Raw genomic sequence first — 27,888 nt, forward strand, 5'->3', positions numbered from 1 at the left:
AGAAAAAGCGACGTGCATGCAGGTAACTTGCACGGATTTTGGCTGTCCCACATCTCACTCGGTGTACCCTACATTCAGTTAAGAAGGAGCCAAAATGGTCAAGCTTGTTGTGATATCTCATAATTATACAGGGTCGGTGATGTGACATTTGGCGTCATTAGAAGGGAGATTGGTGTGATCACGCACTAATGCCCTGAACACGATAGTCCATTCAGAAATTGCCAGAAGTGCCCCAAATAGAGAGGCCATTTGGAGTTTTTCCTGTAGCACTTAGACTGCTCTGATCAGTGCAAATCCAATCTTTATGGTTTAGAGAGAGTTCAGAGGATCTGGGATCATAAAGATGATGGAGATGGTTAATGTGGTTGCAGGTCCCGAAACATCAGTTGAGCTCTTCATTACTCATCGTCATTATCTAGGGTATAGCCCACTATAGCCCACCCACCCACCTTCAGATAAACTTATCCTGGCCCAATTTGTTCTTTTTTGGGTGCTAAGTCCCACTTAACTCATGTTTTGGGACTCTCCGGTCACAAGTTGCTAGCCACAGAATGGGAGCAGGTCCCCGGTCACACTAAAAGTCTATCTCCTCCTCCTGCTCCTCTTCCTCTAAATGCTTGCAGTTTGATAAAGAAAGCAAACTAAATCTGCATTTTACCTCATCAGACTACTATCACCGAAGGTGGCAGCATCATGACAAGACAAACATGATGCCGGTGAAATTTAATAGCCAGCTCTATTTTTGAAGCCATTACATAATTCCTTCTTCCCCCTCCATGCCCTGTTTTAGGGAAGGTATGAAAGCAGGCAGAAGTTCAGCCCAGCAAAGTCAGATGGTTCAAAGAGGTAGAGAGCGATGGAGTAAAGAAATAGTGGAGTTCATGGGTGAATAATGATTAAAAATACAGGAGGGACGGGGTGTCTGCAGGTTACTCATGCACTGCTTGGCTGGCGTTGCCGGGGAAAGCCTCACTGTAATGCTGGAACAGTTTCTTTTAAGAAGAGCACAGAGCAGACAGGCTGAAAGGAGACGAGCCAGCGATTTATAGCTGATAGATATATAGTACTTCAGGAGTCCACCACTTCCAGGTATGACACGTGATTCACAGACACGAGATGACACTTGAGTGGATTGATCGTCCACTTTATGTTATTTCTTTCTTCTTTAAATTGATTACAGGATATAGGCTGTTTGCTAATTTACGGCTGTGTGATAATCTTAGGACTGATTGGAAACTCTGGTTTTGTGTTAAGATATCTGTGTGCGTTATTGGAGGTGCTGCTCAGCTATCTGAGCCGGGTCTGAATTGAGCGTGATCCTAATCCATTATCTTTAGTGATATTCCAACCACTAATCTGTGTCTGAGGGGTGCGTTTGCTCTAATCTGCCTGGCTGGTAATGTAATCTGACTAAAAGAAGCACTTTCTCTCTCTCTCTGATTCCCAGGTGTAGTGTGGCTGGAGGGCTTAGCAAGATGGAAATAGATGCCCTTTTTCGCTACTATTTCCAGCACCCGTGGTCCCGTCTCATTGTGGCGTACCTCGTCACCTTTTTTAACTTCCTAATTTTCGCCGAGGACCCCATCTCTCACAGTCAGACAGAGGCCCATATGATTGTGGTGGGGAACTGTTTCTCTTTCCTCTTCAACAAGTACCCAGGCCTCGGGTGGAACATCCTGAAAGTAATTTGCTGGATACTGGCCATTATCACTGGCCTGTTAGCCGGGAAGTTTATATTTCACCGCCAGCTCTTTGGTAAGTCATGCACACAATAATGCAGTGGAATGTGCAGAGTAATGGCTTTTCTGTCTGAGGGAACTCCCCCCACCCCCCCACTGATGTTCTTGTTGTTGCTATTCATCGGGGAGAAGCATGTTTATACTCCTACTCTGCTTTTTTTGTCAATGGGAACGTAATTAAAGAGATTGTTGATTATTTTCTTTGTTGAAATCATTGCCAATTAATCTTTTAATTGCGGTAACTAGATGTACACTGAAATTCTATATGAGGACTTGCATTCCTTCAACAGATCTGTGACTAGAGGTGTTTAGAAATGTCTCAATAGAAAAAGTGCAGATGAAAATAATATTAGAAGATTACCTCAGAGACTTAATGTTGGACTCACAAGCACACTCCTGTATTCATGGCAGACACCCAAGCAATAAACAAAATTTCCCTTATTTCTTCCTCTAATTATTCCAAAATATAAAAATATAAAATGAAGAGTGTCTGTTTGCTTTTTTATTTTAATTTTCAGTCCTCATACCTGACCACTTTCAAATGTTTTTTGTTGTTGGTTTGTTAAGTGACTTAACAGAATGATTCATAGGTCAGTGTTATGTATTTACACATAACAGACAATTTAGCAACTTCTACATTTTAAACTGTATTTATTTTGTGTTTATACTTTTATATTTATTTACACAGCTTGACAGGCATACAATTTATGTACCAATAAGGTGATTCCCAAAGAGATACTAGTCAAAAACCTGGTATAATCCAGCATGGTGTGCAATGTGTCCTTAAACATCTACAGCAGATCAACAGTATCTGAAGGTAATGTCCTTAAGAAATATAATAAAATACCAGCAAAGACCTGACACAGAACCTGAGTGATGCATCTCACTGTTCAATTGATCCGCCTTCTGTTCACTGAAGCCTCATCAGAAATTGCCTCAATGGTTGTGAAGAAGTCTTTCTTAAAGAAGGGAAACGGGTAGAAAAAGGCTGAGGCATGCCAGATTACACAAGAAGTGAACTGTGAAAAAAGTGGCAATAGGTCTTAAAAAGTGATGAACTTCAGGCTTTAAAATCTCAAAGTTTTAAGTATTTGGTTAAAATTGGCATCAATATGCATGGAAAAGATCAAGAGGGAGGTACAACAGTGAGTGTTCAGAGCCATCTGTAAAGCACGGCGGAGGCTCTGTCATGGTCTGGGACTGCATTTAAGGCAGTGGTGTTGGGGACATTGTGAATACAGAAGAGTATGATCTTTTTGATTCATTTTGCAGTACCATCTGAAAAGCATCTGATTGGTATCAGTTTCATGTTTCAGGACACCAATGATCTCAAACACACTACCAAAGCAGTAATGTCATACATGGACAGAAAAAAACACAGTGCAACACTATCAGTCATCGACTGGCCTTCCCAGAGCCTGGGCCTCAGCATTATTGGCGCAGTATGAGAACAGAACAGAAAGCAGCCAACACCCAAAGAAGAGCTTTGACTGATCTTCAAAAATCCTGAAGAACTATTCCTAAAGACTACTTAAAGAAATGGCAAGAAAACTTGCCTAAGAGAGCTTACACTGTGTTGAAGAATAAAGGTGGTCATATACTAAAGACTTTCAATCATTTTACAATTTTACAAACAGCTTTTTCCTTTATATATCATAGTTCTATGTATGTTTATATGTTTACATAAATCACTTCCTCTATTTATTATATACAATGAATTGAGGGGTGGATAGAGATAGGGCTGTTCGATATAACGATATATATCGGATGACGATAGAAAAACGTCTATCGTTTCGTTTTACGCTATCGTTTGTTTCGTGGTGTCGCAAAATAAACTGTTTACGGCAATATTTTTTCATTATTTTGATGGTCACTGTAGTGGCTATATTAATTTCCTAAAGTTCTCTCTTTCTCTTATATTTAATATAACCACACTACAGACGGACAAGCGCTTGTTTTCATGCGCTGTCGTTAGCAACAACGACGGTAAAACCACCTCGTGTCCGCTTGTTTATTTTCCACATAAACCTTTCACAATAAAGCTCAAGATCCTGTTGAGACTTTTCAAAATAAACCGAATCACGTGAAAGATGCAGAGTATTTACGGATGAGAAGCAAAAAAGAGCCGTCAGGTGCTAAAAAATAAACCTTAGACTCAAACGTTAGAACAGGCTTTTCCCCGCAGCACGCTGTGTAATAAATACTCACAAAGACAACGGCGGCCGTTACAACCTATGTCTAAAAATGTATCGTTTCATGCATCAGTTAAAACACTCGACTCCAGGTACTCACGCCCAGCTGGAAACACTTCACCCAAGCTGCCCGACATTCACAGAATTTACAGAAAATGTTACATTTTTGTGATTTATATCGTTATCAACGATAGATGTCTTAATATCGGGATATGAGATTTTGGTCATATCGCACAGCCCTAGATAGAGACTTTGGCACAGTGCTTTAGCACTTCACTTTTAACATTCTTGCTGACAAGAGATGGTTGTAGTGAAATAATATTAATTTCAGCATGTCATATTAGCAAAAGTGAAATAAGAGCTTCCCAAAAAATGTTACACCAAACAGAACAATGGTGAGAGTGTGAGAGACTGAAGAAAGAGTAAGAACCTGACAGGAAAGCATCATCATCAGAGCTTTTTAGCTAAGTTTACAGTCAAGTAAAGATTTATTGTAAACAACCAAAGAGAAGCTGTTGGAGTAATCAGTGTGAAATACCTCCAAACTGCTGGCGTTCAGCTGTTAGCCTCCTCCATGCTGTATTAGCTTTCCCCATAGCAGCTGGTGCACTGCTGTGTGGCATAGTAAACACAGAGCAAAGTAGAAGTGAATTCAGTAGATTGGCTTTATATATATCAGCAAATTGTCACAATATCCGATCCAGCCTTTTGAGTCAGGATATGACCGATAACTAGGGATGGGTATCGTTTAGGTTTTATCCGATACCGGTGCCAAACCGGTACTTTTGAAACGGTGCCGGTGCTTAAATGGTGCTCAAACCGGTGCTTAAAGAATGGAGAACACAAAATTGGTCCAAAAACCTCTCATGTTCAGCTGTTTTTTTTGTAAAAAGATAACAATGTTAGCCTTTTCTGCAGCTATAGGGCATATATGGTATCACTCTTGGCTGGAAGCAGTGCTTAAACAATGGAAAAAACACAAACTTTGTCCAAAAACCTCTCATGTTTAACTGTTTTCCACTTTTCTTTGGTCATTTTAGCCTTTTTTTGGCCAGGGTGAAGGGAGTATCTGCCATCAAACAAGAAGACAGCCGCATGTAACTACGACGGTGTTTGCTAGTTCACCTTACATGCATTAATGTAATAATGTGGTTAGCGTACTCAACGTTAATTACACACGAACAACATGAAGCTACTCACGCAGAGAAGAACGGCTGCTGCTGCCATCATCATCCGTCATCATTTCTGCTACGCTGACAGGGCTAGGGGCCAGGACTCTCCTCTTCGGGTTTTTGGGGGATGTTGCTAACTCCGGGTCCGATAACAGGCACCACACCCGCAGTAGATGTGCACGGTGTGAGGTCTTGCAGCAAGCTATCAAACACGGCGCATTTCTCGGCTTTAAAAAAAACCCCGCTATGCGTTGCCAGGTGTTTCATCAGATTTGAGGTGTTACCTCTTTTGACAGTATCACAGTATCAGCTTAAAGCACTTGTTGCAGGCTGCTGAGTTTGCATCTTTTGCTGTGAAGTACAGCCAGACTTTTGATCGCTTGCCTTGGGCATTTTTAATCTGTAGCTCTGCTCTAAAAGAACTACCTGGCCCCGCCTACTATCCTCGGAAACGTAAAATGATTGGCTAGAATTGGCTCAGGAAAAAAAAAGCACCGAAATGTGCGCTGCTTTTCGGTCTGGTTACTACCGTTTATGTCAGATGGCACCGGACACCGGTACCCATCCCTACCGATAACTGACCCAAATCGATCTTTTTTCCCCCCACAGATGCAGTGGTTGTTCTCAAAATCTGTATTCACATTTTGATGTGTGATATCAGTAAAGTTCCCAGTTTAATAGAGCTGTTTTACTAGAACAGGGCTGTAGTTTTTCATGCCAGTCAAACTGTCTCAAGTGAAAGACTAAGGGTTTTTCACTGCAAGAAAGTTCAGGTGGTGTTGACGTACTAATGCATTAACACTAATGAAGGCTTTGTTCAAATATGATAGACTATAATAGCAGAACTCTTTATGTTGTTAATTCGAGCTGTTTTTCCTGCTGTGACAGGTTGAGAAGCTCTGCAGCGGAACATGTTAGTCAGCTCTCACACCTCTATGATACATTTCCTCTTCTTTTTCACCAACCTGACTTTTTTTTTTTCAACTGTTCTTGTGACACTTATATCACTCTGTTGCTCGCTCAGCTTCCTCCTAGTCACTCTCCTTTATAAAGGCTGTGACTCCATTGTCATCCTCCCTTCACTTTTATGAACTGCGCAGTGCTTCCAGTTGAACTCACGCGTTTCATTTCCTGCTCACTTCACAAGTCACGTAGTGCCGGATATTATTGGGCACCCTGGTTTATCTTCTTGGACGAACCGTTACCGACTATAATTAGACGGCACAGAAGTGATCATCTTCTCTGAACGTAAATAGAAAACTCAGAGTCCATGATGACATGACAGTTTCAGCAAATGCAGAGTTCTTCCTATAAGACGGGAAGTGGAGCGAGTGGAGAGTTATTAGATCTAGTAATAGCAAAATTGTCTCTTCACTTGCAATCACTGAATAAATTGGAGGGTTTTTATACTTAGAGTCTAGTGTTTTTTTTTCTTTCTTTTGGGTCAGGACTCCATTACTAGACTGAGAAAATAAAAAGTTAATTTGATATGATTTAAATAAACATATGTCTGAAATAGAACATGTAATATTTATTTATTGCAAAATCTAAAATATGATATATTATATAGTATGTAATACATATAATAATTGCATTTTTAAAGCCTTAAGAAAAGGCCTTAACATGATGTGTAAATGTACATATTTTGGATTTTCTGGGCTCATCTGTCATTGGTGGGTATAAACGCCATAGGCTGGTGTACCTTACCTGTGGTATTATCCACTGATGCAGGAAGTTTTTCTATTTTGGGAAATACAGTACATTGACAAGTTGGTTAGAACACCAGTTCCACTTTTTTTCTAAATGTTTCATTTACATATCAGCCTATATCTATGGGTTGATTAAGTTGGTTGTCCCCATATCTAAATAAATGTAAGTTTTGTGGGTTGTTGCTGCACCTACTTCTTGATCAGCCACAGTGATGTGTTCATGGTGAAAAGATAACAGAATGGATTATCATTTGGTTTAAGATGATAATCTTAAACCAAATCTTGGGTTAAGACTAGCTATCTTATTGCTCAGAGGTTCTAAATTATAGTGTCACTGTGCGCTTGCGTGTACAGACTGTCAACAATGTGGCAAATTAAACCCCTTTCAGACATGTGTACTCACTAGGCTGTGAAATGAACACTGATCACTACAACCTCTTACACACTTTCAGTACAACAAGTCTGAACTGCATGGAGTTGCATTAACGAATAGACACCCATTAAGAGTATTGACTAACTGACTCACATGAGACTGTAGAGCACCTACCCAAGAAGTGGCACTTTAGTCCCTACTCTGATCATCACATTAAGGTTAAGATGAGATATTTCTTTCTTTGTTTTGTTTTTTTCACAGTTTCATTTTCGTCTTCTGCGGTATTGCTTGTTGTTTTCTATCTCTCTCTCTATCTATATCTATAGTACCAGTATCCAATATCGGTTGCCTCAAGGTGTTTTATGTTGTAAGATAAAGACCCTGCAGTATTACATATCACAAATCCTATGAGCAAGCACTTGGTGACAGTGGGAAGGAAAAACTCCCTTTTAACAGGAAGAACACTCAGGCAGAACCAGGGGCTGCCATCTGCTGCGATCGGTGACAAAAGACATGCTGTGAGAGAGAGCCAGAGTTTAAAAATAACTAATGATTAAATGCAGAGTGGTGTATAAACACACAGAGAGTACAAAGAGATGAGTGAAGAAGAAACCCCCCAACAGCCTAATCCTATTGCAGCATAAGTAAGAAAAGGGTCCAGGGTCACCTGATGCAACCCTAACTATAAGCTTTATCATAAAGGGAACATTTAAGCCTAATCTTAAAAGTAGAGAGGGCGTCTGTCTCTGGAATCCAAACTGGGAGCTGGTCCCATAGAGAGGCCTGATAGCTGAAGAGTCTTCCAGCCATTCACTTCTGTATGCAAAATCTCATTGCTTTATTTTCTTTCTTGTTTAATTTTTATTAATCTAAATATCAGTACAACAATTTCAATTTCAAAACATTGTAAAAAGGAGGTTTTAAAATTAATTGTAAATGTGTTCTTTAGGTCCACCTGCAGTACTTATATTGTTCACCAGACAAGGGTCTATTCATCCTTCTTCCTAACCACATGACCAGTTTGGTCGGGATTAGGAATGGAGGATAAAGTAAATTGTCCTGATTTTTGTTCACCTGCTCGGCTGTATTAAGAAAATTCTTGTGAGTTAGGGTAATACTCACTGGCTCTCATCACCAGAGAGTGCCTTCATTTTAACAGACTGGCAAAGCCAGCGTGTTACATATACTGGATGTGACCGAGGTTAAGTGTATTATCCAAAATGTCAGACTGCTCCCCAAAACAACAGATTTAAAAATGCCCGCTGCCATTTCATTACAGTCGGGTTATTAAAATTCAGAAATCATTTTCAAAGTTCATACAAGATTTCAGTCAGAAAATGTTCAGCTGGTCTAACTTCTTCCTCAGAACGAAGTTGCTTTTTAAAAAGTAAGTTTTGTGATATTTTGTTCCCAAACTATTACATGTCCATGCTACAGTATTTCTTAGTCTGTGATTTTAGTTTGTTGTTGGAGCAGCTAAGCAGCATGATGGTGTCATAATGTGTCATACACAATCAGGTGGCTACAGACAACATGATGATGGATAAGAACCTACAGGGGACTCAGGTGTATCTGTTTGCATACAAATAAATCCACTATATAACTATTTTCATAATTCACATAGTGCTCAAACTGGGATTTGTACATCATTTTAAAATCACATTGACACAAAATATTTTTCCAGCGAGTGTTGTGGAAGCTCAAGAACCTTGGTGTGTTACACCACCAGCATTTTGTCAGTTGCATGATTCATAATGGTGATGTACGGTAGGTGTGCGTGTAGTTCAGTCAGTTTTATGTCAGATTTTACACTAGGGTCCGGTGGATCTGTATCAGGGTCAATGCAATTGCATTAGCTCTAAGGTATGTAGGAGAGGAGTGCAGCTCATTCATAGCCAGGTGCAACTAATGCACTTCAACAAGCTTCTAAACAGATGGTTTGGACTTCTGTGTGCGGGCGTGTGTGTCTGTAACTGTGAGAGAGCGGCGATATTTTGCAAGCACATGCAAGAATGTGTGTTTGTGCGTGTGTCTGAGTGAGGCTGAGAGTTGGAGAGGCGAGATATGCCATGCACAACATTTCAGTGGAGTGTTATGCAATCACAAACGCAGGTAGAGCATAAGAGAAGCACTACAGAAGCAGGCCCACAATAAAATCTATCATCCATTATAAGTCTGCCACACAGGCCCACATGGCCCACTTACTGCTCATCGTGATATCCCCCACTAACATTGTGCAGATATCAATCTACTATCTCGTCTTTCCTCTGATATGTTGGGAGCCAGTGGGAATGCTACTGGGTAGGAACACAATCCATGCAAAGGTCTGAGCATCTTAAAACAAAGCACTTTGGAGTCGCAGACTGAAAGTTTTTTTTGTTTTTTGTTTTGGGTCTTTTTTTGTTTTTCCTGTATCCACATTTAGAAGAGGGTGTCTTCTTGTTCCCTTGAACCAGAGCTAAAGTTCTGACACTGTTTTCAGTTTCACGCCTAACTTTATAGAAATGTGTCACAGGCCTGGAAGCTGACATCGGTTTTGAAAGGTGACACATCCCCTGCATCATTTATAATTTATGATGGCCTAGAAAATGTTTTGCTGTGAATTGCACCCACAGCCTTCCTCTTTTTTGTACTGTATTTGCCACAATATATATATATATATTACGTCCCCTCTCAGAAACTCACACAGTTTTTAATCCAGTTGCTGCGTAACACTTTATTTGAACTAGTGTTTTTTCAGTCAGTGTTCCCACAGTGAATAAACTCTCTGTGATGAGTGACTTGTGTGATTTTTAAGTTGACATTTGAGGCTCAAGGAACAACCTATCCTGCTCCATTCAGCCTCTCAAGGCTATGTTTGCTCTCTAATCGAGTGGGTGCTAGCCAATGACTTCTGGTCATTCAAGGCAAGACTGGCTGTCATTACACATTTGTATGAAATCTTGGGTCATACTGGGTTCTCTGGGTTTCATGTCAATGAGTTCCTAATGAAATAATTGTTAGAGCCAGACCCAGTGTTCCTAGTCTCAGTCACGCAAAGCCACGTAACTATATGGGTACAGTTACGTGTAGGTGTTTATAAGTAATTACTAAATAATAAGATAATCCAGTTTAAAAATGATCATGTTAATTCATTACTCATTTACGCTCTGCCCGCCTCAGCTGGCTGTTGTGCTTACAGGCTTCCAGACACATGTTGCTGCTAGGGATGTTTCAGAGTGCCCTATGGCGGTCAAAGTATTTGGCAACATCAACACTCATTTTAAGGTTGAAGGGTGTTTCTGCCGTCTCTTCTTTACAATTTTCATTTTTATTTATCGGCTATTATAAATGCCGATACCGATATATGGCTAATTCCTAATAATAGCCTGTCAGTCGGGCTCTAATAAGTGTGTTACAAGTGAAATAATGTGAAGAAGGAAGATTGTTTTAAAAAGTACAGCAAAAATTTAACATTAGAACACAATTAGTTTAGGTTAGTATAAATGCAGCTGTCTATTTTGTCAATTTTGACTTTGCAGAAAATGACACTGCATCTCTTTAATGCTGCCTCAGTGACCACATTAGCATAAAATATTCACCTATTTCTCTCTGAGGCTTTGTGAATTCCAAAAGGCAAAGTGAAGGGTAATGTTAATTCATGTGGAGCACTGTCCTAACCGGATTAGATCCTACTTTGCATGTTATTACAAACACTTACATTCAATCAAGCTATGACTTCTCTTATCCACCTGAATCTGTCATTTAAGGCTCCAGATATTGTGAACAGCACTTAAAAATAGTAAGTAATATGAGAGTTGGCCTCCAATGGTCACAGACGTGTGTGTGTGTGTGTGTGTGTGTGTGTGTGTGTGTGTGTGTGTGTGTGTGTGTGTGTGTGTGTGTGTGAGTGAGTGAGTGAGACTGTGAGATGTGATGTTGGCTGCTCTGTTGCTGGAGTGCCTCTCATCCCCTTTTCCCTAGTCTTGATGATTGTAGCCTGCAGGATGCCATCTGGGTTCTGTCATGAGTTATTACTGTGGCAAGCAAAGGCTGACATGGCTTATGTACAGCAGTATGTGGCCGCAGGTCAAAGTGAACTGAGTCTGTGTAGGAGTCAATGCGTGGGTGGCAGGATAGGAGGCTCTGCGTGTTGTATTTATATGTATGTGGCTATGCGATATTTTATTGGCCATGCATTTGTCTCTCAGATGATGTGCTACAGTCGTGAGCAGGAAGTGTTTCTGAAATAATGAATTGTTGAAGTGAATTTTTGTTAAAGTCAGTTTCCCTGACTTCCCTGTCATTTTAAATTTAGGTGTGAACAAAAATAAATGTGCTACCTTAGGCTCCAGGAAAGGTTAAATGCACACAGATTATTAAGCTTGATCATCATTAGCACCCCCTCTACTGAGTGTTTTTTAGAATCATTACTTTGGTTCAGTCTCACCATTTTCATCATTTGTCATAATACCAGAAATTCAGTTAGCGTTTTCCCAGCTCTTGGACATAGCTAAGCGTGTGTCAGCTAAAAACGTAACGCAAGTAATTTCCCCAGGATTCTGGCTCTTGCACCTCCTACTACATGATAAGCAGCAGGCGTAGTGGAGAAAAGGAAATCCTTTCCTTTATGGTAAATGGCCTGTATTTATATAGCGCTTTAATAGTCCCTAAGGACCCCAAAGCGCTTTACACGTTCAGTCATCCACCCATTCACGCACACATTCACACACTGGTGATGGCAAGCTACGTTGTATGAGATAATAACGTAACCTTTTTGTTGGTTGTGAAGGGAAATTTGCCTTTTATCTTGTGTTGATATACAAACCTCAAAAATTCTCTGGAATATCACATGAAACTACAGGTCAAGAATTAAAAAACCAAAACCTGACATTGAACAGCAGAGGGAGACAAAGGCACAAAGCAATAATAACGAGAGCAAGCAAACAAAGGAAACCAGCCAAGAGGAAATTGCTTATTTACCTGAAATGTACGACTTCAGAGCCAAGCCATAAATAACAAAATGAACTAGACTTCCACACTGCTTACTGGAACAGGTACAGTGGTACAGTGGCCTAGTTGCCAGCTCTCTATGTCTCGGCTCTTTTTGCTGCAGCCTCCCAGTGGAGGGAGTTCTTTTGTCACTTTCCCACCTCTGATTTATTATCCATATGCTTAGTTACAGAGGTGCTCAGCTCTGGGGACATTAGTAGCCGTAGCTGCTTCAACAAACACCCCCCACCCCCCACCCTGCCTCACAGTGATGCCACAGCTTGGCAAATAAGCAATGTGATGAATGGGTTTGGTCCTGTTCACATGCTTAACTGCAGATAGAGAGGAAACTCAGGGTTTCTGTTCTGGGTTTTTTTTGTGTTTTTTTTACTTTTAGGGAAAATGCTCATTAAGTTCCCTAAGGGGGCAGGATTGTTCTGAGGTTTGGAATCAAAACAAGATGCAATAGTGCTGCATACTGAAACCTAAAATAGATGAAAGTGCATACACATTATATGCAAACCCTCACAGTTTGCAGTATAATGTGTATGAATAGATGACTTGAATACAGAGCAATGTTTGCAATACAAAGACTGTACTATGTGTAGTTCAGGTATCAGTATGGATGGTACATTGTTAATGTTGATCACATTTTCCATGGGCTGTATCCACTTCTCTGCAATACAGTCAAAATATCTGAACAGGTACGGGCACCATAAATAACAAGCATCTAACAGGATTATATTTAATTCACCCGAGCCTTTCTGTTTTGATACAGGCATGGAGGCAATCTGAAGTCAGAACCTGAACTTCATATAGGGATTGTTAAAATCTTAAGGGTCAGGTGACATAGAGTGTGTTTGGAATCTGTTTGGCAACCACAAGCTGTCAGATCAGCTTTGATGCTCCTCTTTAATAGACTCTGATAGTCAGTGTGGGGTGAACATTTGATAAAGAACACAATTCACATGATTGTCATGCTATGAAAAGCAAAGCAGGCTAAACATCCATTTAAAATGAGTAAAGTTCTGATAAGCAGACATTTAAGGTCTTCGAACTTGACCGGTCTGATGTTTTAAATTAGTATTGTACTATGCAGTGTTGACTCACAGACACTAATTTTTGCTTTGAGGTGTGAACGTACAGAAAAAAGATTAACCAATATTTGGTCGATGTATATATAATTTTTCTTTTCATGAAACACACACGAAACATAAACAGATTTCGGTATTTTTTGTTATGCACAGTTACAGAGTCCTTACTAAAATAATGTAATATGACAATGCAGTTTAAAAATAATCTTGTTTTATTGTCACAGCAAGTCGTGGATTACCTGTTTACACTCTGCCCACCTCTGCTCGGACCAGCTGGTTGTGTTTGTGGCATTCCATGTTGCCAACAGGGAAGTTGTGGCCAAATTCACCAATGTGGAAGACTTCCACAATAGATCGTGCTATTGATTGCCAACGTTCTTGGAGGATGAGGTACCTAAAGAACTATTTATTCAGGTCTTTGGAAAATAATTTGTCACCTGTATGACTCTCCTACATTATATAAGCAAAACTCAAGCTTGTGTTATGCCTTTTGACATCAGTGAGTGTGAAGTTAGCTGTGCACAGATTTTGATAGGCACAGCTTCAACGCACAAACAAGGATAAGACCACAGAAGATTTATTGATTAATCTGATTTATTTTCATCTTAACCAAATGTTTATGTAATACAGAATAGACAATAACGCAGTCTTGCTGTGTTGTTGCATTGATCCCAGATGGTCAGTCACAGCACTATACTTTTTCATTCCTCTTACACAGTAGTACTATTCAGTCGCAGACAGGTCAGGATAATTATACTATTATATCATATCTGCCACTGGCACTGTAGCAGCAGTGAAGCTGGATTCTTGCTCTAGCACTTTTGCCCATTTGTGGAGGCGCTTATGGTGCGATGTAAAATGCTGATTGTTTGAACTGGAGATAGTGTGTTGACTATACATTGTTTTTAACACTTAGTGCTACTATACTATAGACCTGTCTGTTATGCCTTGTATCCTCTCCATGGGGGGCATTAGGCCAAGGTTGTTCTATATATTTTTGCCACTGGCTCCAAATGACAGGGTCTGCAAAGGTCTGCATAGTGCCAACATTATCTTAGTACCATGCCAGGACCTTATTTGAACCAAAGCAAGTTAAGGTAACTAGCCATAAACTGTCTCCAGCAAATCACTCAATTACCCCAATCCTCCTGCTGGCTCTGCAGCAGAACCTCCTGTATTGGCCTCTTTTCCATGCCAGGAACTTCCTCTGGAATTGTTCACCCGCCAGAATATACAGCACTGGGTCCAGGCAGCTGCTTACACTGCACATGGCTACAGAAAACTCATAGCAAGCATAGAGTACATTGGTGTTAGAGGGGGTCACTAGGTTATAAATCTTCATGAATACCAGCGTGGTGACCATAATGTGGTAGGGCAGAAAGGAGACCACAAAGACGACTATGGCGGCAGTAAGGAGTTGTAGAGGCTTTCCTCTCGCTCGGTTGCTTTGACCTCTTGGGAGACGCCTCAAAACGCGAACCATCATAGTGTAAAAAGTAAGCATGACAGTGAACGGCAGCAGGAAGCCTATTGTTGTTCTGATAATGATGGTTGCTCTGACATAGTAAAAAGGATCCTGGATCTGGTCCACACAGGCAGTGACATTTTCTGTGGGCTGAATACCAAAAGTTAGAAATAAGTCAGGAATGGAGCTAAGGACGACCAACACCCACACGCAGAAGGAGCACAGTTTGGCTTTACCCGCATTCCACCAACGAAGAGAACTGATCGGGTGGACCGTGCCAACGAAGCGGTCGAAACTGATTAGAGTCAGGAAGAGGATGCTGCCATATATGTTGATGTTGAAGGAGGACTTCTTGAACTGACAGAAGATCTGTATGTTTGTGATGTGGGACCTCCTCAAGGTAACGTAGAGGGAGATGGGCAGTGTGAGGATCCACGCTGAGTCGCACAGAGTCAGGTTAAGCAGGAAAATGTTGCTGGAGCTTGAGGTTTTCATAAAGCAGGTGTGGTTGATGAGCACTGCTAGGTTTCCCAGGAGTCCCACAGGAACAGTGAAAGCGAAGAGCACCAGCATGATGTAGCAATACCAATAGCTGTCCTCAAAATGGTTGCAGAATTCTGTTGACTGGTTCAGGAACATGAGAAGCTTGTCTGGGATTTAAGGACAGGAAGTTGTTAGTTGTCTACAGTAGTTTTAAATATTTGATTATGTGTTTAAAGGTTGGCTTAAAACGATGTGAGTGGTCAACATTACCATGAGGATAGTTGGATATCTAATTTATCGAATGTAGCCTTACAGCTGCTTTGTCTGTAAGGCTACATTGAGTATGAATGTTTGGACATTTGGGGAGTAATCTGCTCTATTGCTGAGAAGTTGGTGACAAATCGGAGACAGCTCGCACATCTGTTTGATGTGAAACTAGATCCAACCACAGTCTGATAAGCATGCATTTGTGTTATAGAAAAAAAAGTTGATTAATTAAAAAGATAACTTATTTCAAAATGTTGCATTGCAATAGGCTGTTTGGGTCTTCCCATGATGCACTGTTTCTTTACTTCTTTTCACTTTATGTATTTATGGACCACTTTGCATTTAAAAATGAGTTATTATTAATATCCGGCTCTATTCTACAGTGTGTTCCCCCCACCTAGTGGTGGCTCATGGTACTGCCAGAGGTTTCTTCCTGTTAAAATTGAGTTTTTCCTTCCCACTGTTGCCAAGTGCTTGCTCATAGGGGGTCGTCTGATTGTTGCAGTTTTCTCTGTATTATTCCAGGGTCTTTACCTTACAACATAAAGCGCCTTGAGTTGACTGCTGTTGTGATTTGGTGATATATAATTAAAAGTGAATCAAACTGAATAGAATCTAATCTAATTCTATCTAATTTTGTGTGTTCAAAAAAGTGAAATTGTGTTTTTCCAAGTACAGCAGTGGGGTTCTTGAAATCTTCTTGTAGCCTGCCTTTGAAATCAATAGTAATGGTCAAGAAATGGTGTTGCCCCTTTTGCCTCATTCTAGCACTATATTTACACGGACACACGTAAACATTATACCATCCTTCCCACAGACCTTAAATGAGCTCAAACTCAAAACTTGAATTTCCCGCATGATTAAATCTAGGCTAACAGCTTTAGAAATCTTGACCCTCGGATATAAAGGCTATAAAAGCAATGTTAAACATGAGATAAATACCAGCCACTGTCAATGGTAAATGTCATCTTATTTACTCATAGGTCGATGGCAGTTAATGTCCTTTTGTCAAAGTTCATCATATAAGATTGGAAAGCAAAATGCTATGCATTCTGAATGCTGTAACTTTAATGTTTTATCTCATTCTTATTCTGTATTTTAAGACTGCATTCAAAATACTGCATTTTTGTATTCAATAGTTTTTTTCCCAAGTCAGATGTTTTAATTTGTTTCAGTGACTCTGCTGAGAGTACTTAAAGTAAGATGTTTCCCCACTCTCTCTCAGGGCTCTCTGTATTTACACTACTGTCTCTATAATCTCTGAGCATCACCAGTGTGTCCAGGAAGCGAGTGCTTGATTGTCTTCTGTGAGCAATGAAACCTGAGGGGACTGTTGATCTCTTCCCTCCACCATGTCAGCCGATGTTTGCACTTAATCAGAGATCAAACATTCATTTTGCTCAGGTGAGCAGACCTTTAATAATTCACATCTTAGCACCCTCTGAAAGGGAGAAAAGAAAAATGTCTTCTTTGGTTATTTAAAATGTGTAAATGACAGTGAAACATTCGTCACACTGGTATACTGTACATGTAAGTAATAAATTGTTTCCACAGCAGGAAGCTTTGCATGTTTAATTTGAAAAACTGAAAGAAAAAAAAAAGGATTTGTTTCTCCTTCCAGAATCAAACTGGGAATCTTCTTCTGCTCCTGAGTGTTTAGATTGAATTGCAGGGCATGATATAAATACTGCTTCATTTACCATTTACTAATCATGTCAATGACTACTTTGACTCACAAGCTTAATGTTAAGTTTTATAGGTTCATTTACAATAAACTAACTAATGAAAGTATTTAAAGTTGAGATTTGATCTTACCTTCTTTACTTGGTGCTGTACTGTCACTGTTTAAGAGCTGTGTCATGATGGAGGGATCGCACCTCAAGCTGGCTTCAATGCTTCACCAATTGTTTGTTTCCCATCTGGCTGGAGCTACCAGTGCGCTGCTGCTTTATCTGTGCTGTGTGTGTTTCTGTGTATCTGTACATCCGCACAATATGACGAAAAGAGGATTAAACAGAAGTACTGTTTAAATATCAGGCGTAATTGCTTGTCCACGTGTGCCAGTGGATGATTAATTGCTGATTTCTGTTAGTTTTTACTGTCTGTGTGACCAGTGAGTTGGTTTTTGATTTTGTAACCCGAGCACTTCCCCGAAATATCAAATAGAGGTGGAGACTGGTGACCATAAAGCCCAGCACTTTGGAGTGCTTTAATTGCCCAAGACAATCTGGACTGGCGGGCATACAAAAAAAGTGATGCAGTCAACATCCCAGCAGCTTGCGCTAATTCAGTGTTGTGAAACAGCCCTGCACCATTTGCTGGGCTGATAAAGGTTGTACTGTTCATTTATTTGTAAGACCTTCCAATAAGATGTTGATTCAGTTTCTAAATAATAGGATGGACACTCTAAAATACTCCTAAGAACATCTGGATTTTTGTCTTTCACAAATCCAAATAGTTTTGGCCCCTTCAGATACAGATTTAGCATTTAATAGAAATGACTTAGGAAGGAAACCGTCAGATAATGGCTAATAGTAGATGATACATCCTATTTGTAATGAAAAATAAAGCACAAAATACTGGTGTAATGTTTTATTTCCCAAAGACTCTGCCATATTTTACGCTTTATTAAATATACCTTGGTAAACGTGCTATGAAGACGGTTATGTGCAGTGTCAAATTGTCGCCAGTAGATGGAGACAGAGCTGCATCATTGATTTAGATAGAAACAACTTGAGGAAATTTGGGCATGATGTCATCCCAAACAGAACTTTAGTAACAGTTTCAGAAGAACGACACTATAAACATAAATCGGGGATCAGAATGTAACGTCTGTGTGTTTGCACTGTGATTTAAAGACATGCAAAGTGTCCCCCTTTCGCTCTGTCTCTCTCTTTTTTTCTTTAGTTAAGCTTGTGTTTATGTGTGTGGCTTTCTTGTTCATGTGTGGTGTTTTCGTTGTTATTGTTGTCCCCAGCCGGGCCGAGCCTTGCAGCAGACATTGCTCATGAATCACCCCTTATCGGGATCCTCCACGGTAGGGAGTTGCAGTGACTCAAAAGGCTTGGCTGAATAGCCTTGAATCACCCCCGAGTTAAATCCTGCCCATACAGGCAATGAGAGGACCCAGTGTTCGATGGCACAGCGTGCTGCTTTAAAAGTCAGATGTGCCGATGCGCACTGTGCATCTACATCTAAGCGAGGACTCAGTGGCACCGGAGGCAATTAAGTTCACCCATGCAAGTCAATTCAATTATGCAACTGTGATGAGCCCTGAAATACCACAGAGCAAGACGTATGGTGTGGCCTCACACCAGGCCACTTTGCTTTTGCTTCAACCGCTCCCTCCCACCCCTCAAAAATTGAGGCGGAATAATGTTATCAGGAGAACTTTCAGCTTTCTATTCTCTGCAGTACTTGCAATCAATAATCAAAGCTTTCACTAATCCAGCAAGATAATTATAAATATGTATATATATTTTTACATATCAAGTGCATTTTCTGCAGGATTTTCATTCATTATAACCTCACTTTTTTATCTCAGCGCCCCTTCCACTCCTTAGGAATGTCAACCTCTTGGTTTTTTTTATGCGCACAGTGGAAAAAAACTGACAGTGAGCAAGCAGAGATCGAACAGCATGTAAAACTATTCAAGAGTAAACCAGCCAGGCTGTAATGGGAAAATAAATGGAGCATTCTGCTTTGCTGTCTCTCTCTGGCTGTGTTTGTGTGTGCGCGCTTGTGAACACAAACACAATGAGCTCTTCGGGGAGCTGTAACTCAAAGGGACGCTGACTGAGCTCGAGGAGAGGAAAACAAAGAGTTGTTCCTGGGAAGATGGCCGCTTCTGGCACTGGATCACAGCTCACAGAGATGAAGCAGAGACTGCGTGTGTTTGTGTGTGTGTGTGTGCACATACTGTTATAAACAGTGGAAATGGACATTATAGCCAAGCTTACTCATCCAGGATTCCTTAATTAACACTCAGCAGAGTTACCTTGAAGCAGCGGATGGTTGGGGACACTGACTGTCAGATGCTTTGAAGTTTTCTTGGAATTGCTGTTTAATTTAAAGGGGCACTTCACAATTTTTTAAATATTTAATTCAGCTTCCTTGTGATGGCAGCTGCTACTTAGTTTAGTTGTATAAGAGCTGCAGCTTTGGGTGGAGCTCAGAAAGTTAATCAGATGACGGTCTAGTGATGTCATCAATATGTCACAACTTGGCCCGGTGTAAAAGATGGACATAGCTGCTGTGACGTCACCCATTGGTTTCTGAAGTCCCATTTTTCAATCTGGAAGCATGTCTACTGTCGCCATCTTGGTTGCAAAAAAGCTCTATGTGATGGGATGTGAGCAGGCCTGACTTTGAAACCACAATAGTTGGCTTGTGGCTTGTGACTTACTAACAGTGTTGGGTGTAATGCGTTACTAAGTAACGCGTTACTGTGATTAAAATACTTTTCCACTGAAAAAGTAGAGTAACTAATTACTGTTCATTTTTGGGTATTTTAATTACAGTTACTTACAATGTACTTGCGTTACATTGTAAAATAATTAAACTCCCTGAATATCATTATTTAATTTCAATAATTTATCTTCTAAATGTAGAAGTAAACTCTGCCGCTTTAACATCGCTGTAGTGCAGGTGCACGTCATTTCGCGCCAGTTTGCTGCATAGTCGTATTCTAAAGCGGAAGATGTCGGACTCGGCTGAAGCGTGTGGCTGTTTTATGAAGTGGACATATTCCCGTCTCTTCACTTTTCTGAAACAAGCAGACAAGAATATTACAGTAATATGTAAGCTATGTCCTGGGGAGAAAAAGCTATCGGCTGCTGTTAATAGCACGAGTAATCTACTGAAGCGCCTGACACGAGAGCATAGACGAACACTTCTGAGTGACTCTTGTTCATCATCCATGGATAACACCGCAGCAACTCCTGCTAAGCAGGCAAAACTTGATTTTACTTCAGCAGCACAGAAAGCGTCTGAAGGTGAGCTTAAAAAATGATTGCAGGCTACATTGTGGAAGAGATGCTACCGCTGCGTACTGTAGAGTCTACGTCTTTTAAAAAAAATTATTTATTATTTAAAGAGTTTAGTTTCTATTGTTTGCCCACTCAAGGTTTATAGGGATTTTTAAGAAGTATTTAGTTAAATTACTTATTTAGTAATTAAGTTACTTTTCTGACACAGTAATTATAAGTATTTTAAATACAATATTGACTAAGTAATTAGTAATTAGTAATTAATTACTTTTTTAAAGTAACTTACCCAACACTGCTTACTAATGACAATCCCAAGTTGTTAGCCTTTAGAGGATGGTTTCACACCAGTGATAATCCTCCATTTTGAAACATAGGAGGGACAGATTTATAAAATAGACTTATTCAGCTTGACCCAAAACTAGTGACTGAGCACTGAACCCATTAGAAAAGTGTTTACAGAGCTCAAATCAGAAAGCTGTTTCCTCAGAGGCTTGTATAGGACTGCAAGTCTATTTCCAACCACAGGTATCGTCATCTAGTGGCCTGCAGATGAAGTGCAGATGTAAGGCACTTTTGCATTGACCTGAAAGCTCGATCCATGTTTTATATGCCTGTGGTCTAACTGTTTGTAACAGAAAATCAATGTTCAGTCACTGTGCTAAACTGCATTTTGGTTTTTTGGTTTTTTAATAAAGACATTCTTCACGGATCTCTCAGATCACCTGCATTGTAATACAGTTATTTGTTAACTGGATTTATTTTACTTGCATTGTAAATGAAATGGACAGAAGTAACAGGATATGTTTACTTTTCTGTCAAATAAGGCAACACACACTGATGTATTTGACTTTGTGTGGATTAATTGTGTTTTTGTGCTCAGTCACCCATGCCCCCCCCCCCCAACCTGGAAATGCCAATTCTGAGCCAGGAAAAAGCCCTTAATGAGCACATTTCAGTTGGAATTGATTATTGAAAATGAGATTTTCAATACTGCTAATTGCAATGGCATGGAGGTATGTCCTCTCTATTAGCTAATTTTTATATGGATGTTCTAAGCAGAGCTGCCAAAAACAAAATTGCTTGCATTATCCTAGCACTTTTATCCAAAGTGCTTTGTAATTGGCCTCTCACTCATCCATCCCATTCTCACTCAGACGCTAAAGGCAGCAAGCCACCTTGTAAGGTGTCGTTCTCCAAGGACACTTCAAGCCATCAGCGCTGCGATTAGAAGATGACACACTCTCCCGAGCTAGCCTACTAATACCTTTGTTGAGATCATCAAGAGTCAAACAAAATGATACTTTTGGTGAAAAAGAATGAATTTTCTGATTCTTTTCATTCATTTCTTCTCCTGTGATTCTTCCGATTTTATAAATCTGCAATGTAAAATCTTTTGGGAATCTCTTAGTATATTTAAGTGTCATCTATTTAGTTTAACAGTCAATTTGACCCAGGTGGTAGGAAGAAGCACACTAAATGTGCAAAACAGATTGCTTCTGTTGTGTGAGCACTTTTGGGTTGTAGTTCGAGGACTTTGACAGGTGTTGTGCAGCTAAATTATGCGTGCCTTTGCTTCACACTTGCTATTTTCCCGTCCTTTCCATGATTTTTTTTTACTTTACTTACAAAATAAATGCCTTTTCATCCCACTCTAACCACCAAGTGTGACTTTTAAGGTGTAAATATATTAAACAGGAGTCATATTAGAAAACACAAAAGCAAAAATAACTGTAGCTTTACTAGTGTACAAAATAACCTTCAGAGTTATGTTGAGTCCTGCCACCAGCTTCCTTTGATTATGCATTTTGAATCCGAATCAATCTTAAACTCTGCCAGAAAGGTATTTCACCATAATATGATTCAAAGCCAGGACTGAATTTAAAACAAAACACCACGGGTCACAAATGTCTGAATAATTTCTCTAAACTGTAAGCGTCGTGAAACACAAGCAGACATCCTTCATTGGCATCCGTCAGCAGATATAACGACATCCTGCTGACGAAACCGTGCAGGAAAAGGCCCTTACTTCAGGGCGGTAGAAGTGACGCCTCTAACTGGTCTTTAATCTTAATTTCACTGTGTAAAGGGCACGTGTCTGGCAGCGGAGGACATTATTGATCTCCGACTAATTAATTTACTTTCATCCCCATTTTCGCGGCCATACGTGTTAGCAGGTTGACATGCTGTTTGAAGCGCCACTGACGGCAGTGTCCTTGTCGTGCTCCCTTTAGGTCGATACCTGCGCCTGAAAATGTTCCGCGAGGATCATGGCTCCTGGATGACCATGTTCTTCAGCACCATCCTCTTCCTCTTCATCTTCTCACACATCTACAACCTATTCCTGCTGATGGCTGGGAGCATGGAGTAAGACGTTCAATCTCTCTCTCTCTCTCTCTCTCTGCTCCTTCCTGCCCCCACCCTCCTTCTCCTCCTCATTCTGTGCTTCCCATTTGTTAGGGCCATTGTATGCTCCCCTTTGGCTGGTGTGATTGATCTAAACGTCTTGCCTGAATAGAGACTCGATACCGGTCTGATTAATCAGCCCTGACTTTAAATCTCAGGTGAGGGCAGGCAAAGTGGAGGGTGGTTAATCCTGAAAGATCACCTTTAGCACCTGCACTTATTCTCCCATGATCTTGACTTTTATTTATTTATTTTTTTAATGTGTTCTTGACATCTCTCTGGCTTAAAACCAAAATGTTTTTTTGTTTTTTTTCCCCGTGTCACTCAGTCTGGGGTCTTGTGTTTTTTTAGCTACCGCTGCGCCAGCTTTCCTGCTGAGAAACCACAGCAGAGCTCCCACACCCACACATCAAGTCAGTGACAGAAATCAGTTTATTGCATTTGCAATGTGGCCATCTAGATGAAGGAAAACACGCCCTTGAAGCGGGCCAGCCAGCCAGACACGAGGTCGCAGCAAGGTGATTTACCATTTTATCTGTTTGGCCTGTTAAAAAAAAGAAAGAAAGTGTGGCAGCTGTCTTTTCAGGTACAAGCTGTCACGAAGGGAAGGCCAGGGCTGTCGTGTGTCCATACAGCACTGCTTTTCCATATTAACAAGAAGCTTGAGCTATCCATGAGGTGCAGGCAGATGAAGGCTATTAGCTATAGGCAAGGTGTGGTGTTTTTCTATGGCCAGAGGGATGAGTTTGTATAATCGTCCCATCTGTCACGCCGGCCGGCACGGTGGCACCGGCATCCATCTTGTTCTGTGTCTCGCTGTCCGAGAGACGGGAAGTGGACGGCCTAGCAAAGGGGCCAGAGGAGGTGTGGGAGGGGGGTCTGCTGAGACGTCGAATGCTGCTTGCTCAGGGAAAAGTTCCCCTCGCAGTTCTGCCGAGTCCATCTGTCACAGAGATGACCCTTATTTTCACATTTCAGTCTTGAATCATTGAGGAGGGGGGGGCTTTTTTTTTTACTCTGTCACTGCATTTTTGAACCGTCTTAAAATGACATCTGGATAATAGTAATGGGGGAGAAATAATGACATGTTCAGACGTTTTGAGAGGCGTAACTTATCATTTACATCTAACATGTGCAAGTTACACATTCTGTTCATGCATCAAATTCATCAGTTGTCTACGTATGAAAAATAAATAGATAAATAAAAATGGCAGCTGTAACGGCCAATTAAGCAATTACACTAAAACCCATCCCTGTTTGTTTTGGATGTGTGGAGAGTTACAGCAGTTACTGCGGGGCTGTAAAGCTCTACTCGTGAAGACAGATGGTGCTGTTGTAAAGCGAGTTAGGCCGCTGCTGCCAAGACACCTGCTCAGTTTTTTTTCCTTTCATTTTTTATTTATTAATTTATTTATTTTCTGCACTTGCTCCCACCCACCCCCCTCCTGTCCCTCTATCCCTTGCTTGTTTTCTTTCGGCTCCAACAGTGTGTCCACCAAGGACCCGGGCCCTGCCAAAAACCATTAGTGTTCACATCTCTGTTCAAGACCGACATGTAAGAGCAATGTTCACACTCCGCCAGGACGCTCCCTCAGAAAACCGGGCTCTAGGCTGTGATAGCAATGTATGCAGCAACGTGAGCGAAAAAAGGTGACGGAGGGAGGGAGGGAAGAAGCGTGGCGGGCAGTGGGAGAAGCGCTTCAGCCCTGATGATGCAGTGAAACTTAAGTCTTTTGATCTGTGTCCAAAACCCTATTTGCATCGCCTCCTTTCACTCCTCAAAGCGCTCCCTCCTCCTGCAGCGAGACCGTTGTAGTTTTTTCTCTCTTGCCACAGCCCAGAGGAAAAGTACAATATCCCTTTGTGGCTGCAGCTGCCCCTCCTGTGAGGACGAACGCTGCTTTACCTTATTTATTTATAGTGGAAGAAGAAGCTGCTGTGAGGGATTATTACCTCTATGGGTCTTTAAAGAGTAGGTGGTGTAGGCGTGGGGTTTTCCAGCTTTGACATCTTGCCATGTTGGTGCACTGCAGGGGATGCTTTTCTGGTGGCCAGACAGGGGTTTGGCCCACACACACACACACACACACACACACACGCACCCCATATTGTTCACGTCTTGCACCTCGCTCAAGTTAGCAGGGGAGTGTGTGTGTGTGTGTGTGTTGAATTGGGTGTCTGAGTATGTGCATGTATGTGCAGAGGGGTGTTGGCTCCAACCTCCTGTTTTGGCTCCCTGACCTGATGCTGTATGCTGGCCATGCCCGGCGCTCATTAATATGCTTTAATTTTCTTTGACCTTTCAGTTGGTCTTGAGCTTGATTTAATTAAATCCAGTTATACATCTGCAAGGGAAAAAATAAATAAATAAAAAGATAAACTGTGCCATCAGGACGCCAAACAATCGCTGATAAGAGATGGCATATCATATTTTCTTTTTCTTTTTTTTGGCTGACAAGTATTTAGTCATGATTAGTCATGTACAATGGATTCATCAGTGCTGTTATCACTCAGCTGAAAGAGGTTTCCAGACTGTGTAATCTTGCACGTCCAACTGCATGTTAGCCAATATTTAAACAGCCACTTGTAGGTCAACAGCTATCAACCTGTTACCTGGCTTATGTCACATCAGGAAAAGGCTTCATCCACCGTGGCTCCCTGGGAGCCGTAATCTACACTTGTTACCGAACCCCTCACATCTGGGCTATTTGCATTTTAATGTAACTGTCAGATTAGGGGAGGGTGGGGGCGGGGGGGCTGTTTGTGCGAAACCAGGGGAGTGTGACCGCCCAGGGAGTTTGACGGGCTTCATGAATGTTCTGTCACGCCGCGCAATCCCATTCGCCATCTTACGGCACCATTACCAGCCGAAATCAGTCCCTAATTAGATGGTGTTATTTAATTAAGATGGCCCAATGCGTGGCGCACACATTAATCATGACTAATTTAGAGGAAGGGGGGAGGTAAAGTATGCGGAGGTGGAAGAAAAGCGGGGAAGCCTGGAAGTTTGATCTGAAACAGAGTTAGAGTGGGACGCGGGGTGGGGGAGGCTAAAGCTGAAAAATGACATCTATATTTCTTTTCTTCCTTATCCAAGACAGAGGTAGATGGATGAATGTCGGGCTGGCAGGGCGGGAGGGGGTGTAAGCTAAGCAATTGAATTGTGGAGCAATGGAGAGAGGGAGGTTTGCAGCGGACGGATATCTTCAGTGAGGAGCGGGGAGGGTTGGATGTGACGTTTGACTACAGTGAGATTAGACGCCACTATAAGTTTATTTGTTTGGTTTACCATGATCCTTTGTGTCGCATGCATGCAAGTCCCCCTCGACCGTCTGTTTGCTTGTCTGGCACTAAGCTGGGGTAATACCATAGACAAAAGGCTAAATAAACAGCATGTTCTGGTACGCGGATACCTCCTGTTGCTTGCAGTGTGGGACTTTCTGCTGCCTCTGATACAGCGGGTTCAGTGAACTGCCCTATACTTAATGATGCGCTAGAAAGAGAGGTTCATATTTTCTCACTTTGTAGTATTTTTTTTTTAAAAATAATTCCTGAACTCGTGTTATGAAAGAAGTTAGGCCGCTTCATTTCCTTCTCTTTTCTGAATGTATTTCCCTGCAAATATTAACACTATATTGTTACTTCACGCTGTGGTTATAGAGCTGGTTGATTTGGAACCATTGATTTTAATTGTTTCCTTGTGATTTGGGGATTTAGGGCATATATGGAGCGTAAAATCAAAGCAGAAACACTTTACAAAGGCACAAAAACATTGAAAATGTGATCATCACTGTTTTTGGTGCCTTTTGCAGATCCTTTGGTTCAGTGGGAAAATAATTGGCAGATTAAAGTGTGATGAAAATAACAATTTGTTAGTCTTAGATCGACATGCTGATTAATATTCGGTATGGCTCCGTGTTTTAGATGTTGTCCAAAAAACTTTACTCTTACGTCTTAATATTGAAACTCATTTACAGTTAGCAAATCACAGTGAATATCTTTGGATTGATTGCCTTTACCTACACCTACATGTACATTCTAAGAGCTCCTCCTGTTTTCTTTCACACTCCTACACACGCGTTTCACGTTGCTATCTGAAAATGTGAGTCATTACTGTGTATTTATGAAGTGTTTAGTTATTGTAAAGCTTTTCCCTTCAGAGTTATTTTATCTTCGCTCAGAATATCTCTAAACACAGTCTGGGTGCTATATGAAACTGTAAGGGACAGTCGTTTTCTCTCTGACTATATTTACATGCGGTTTTCCTGGAGCGTCAGCGGTGGCTGAGGTTGTCGTCATACTTCGTCATAAAGACAGTTGTAAAGAAGTGTGTGCCAGCTGGGAACTATAGTTGTATTATTTATATTATAGTACAGACATGTACTGTAATATGTAGATGATTTAGATATCTAGATATCTAGAAATGTAATATGTAGATATGCGTAAATGAAAGGTGGGTAAGCAAATTGTACTAAGACATGAGGTCCACTGATGATGAACGAAACAGCCACTCCACACCTCAACAGTACAAGACTCAGCTAAAGGAGAAAGGACTCTCCTTAGAGGATGCCAATGTTCTCATTTTGGACCTAGAAGACAGATCATCTGTCTTCTTCTAGAGGTCATCTGCATCCACTACGAACGACCATTGTTGAACAGAGGTGGTGCTTTACAACATCAGCTGTCAGCCACCTACAATGCAGTCTTGAGACCCCTTCCCAGGTGTCTTAACCCCCCGCTCTCACCTTGCCTCAGGCGATCTCAATAGCTCACGTGATGGGGGGTCAGGGGGGATGTCTTGCAGAGGTTCCACACCTTGGGCCTGGTGACAGTAATGACCACGACTTTATTCATACCTTGGGTCATGTAGCGATTCACACGATCAATAGTGGGTTGACAACCGTCAGGACCACCACCACCAAGGGGGCAGTCCCCACTAGGGCTCAAATATCTGAGGCTCTGTCAGTTGTTTTAGAACTGATGAAGCCTTTTTGATGACAACATCTTTACTAACTTAAAGAAGTCCAGTTGC

The 27,888-nt window shown here is 41.1% G+C and overlaps 1 protein-coding gene across 3 annotated transcripts in view; it reads left to right on the forward strand.

The window, feature by feature from the left end:
* Positions 1 to 27,888, forward strand: part of tmem117 (transmembrane protein 117) — a 56,701-nt gene that overhangs the window by 481 nt on the left and 28,332 nt on the right. The window contains exons 1-3 of one of the 3 annotated variants that reach the window (XM_039614485.1): positions 816 to 1,089; positions 1,448 to 1,755; positions 22,685 to 22,817. In XM_039614485.1, coding sequence (XP_039470419.1) covers positions 1,476 to 1,755; positions 22,685 to 22,817 — 413 coding nt within the window. In that variant the 5' untranslated portion in view covers positions 816 to 1,089; positions 1,448 to 1,475. Of the gene's footprint in view, positions 1 to 815; positions 1,090 to 1,447; positions 1,756 to 20,091; positions 20,460 to 22,684; positions 22,818 to 27,888 lie in introns of those variants that run through there. The other 2 variants (XM_039614484.1, XM_039614483.1) reach the window with 2 other exon arrangements.

The sequence above is a fragment of the Oreochromis aureus genome, linkage group 7 (genome assembly GCF_013358895.1).
Source record: "Oreochromis aureus strain Israel breed Guangdong linkage group 7, ZZ_aureus, whole genome shotgun sequence".
Lineage (NCBI taxonomy): Eukaryota > Metazoa > Chordata > Actinopteri > Cichliformes > Cichlidae > Oreochromis > Oreochromis aureus.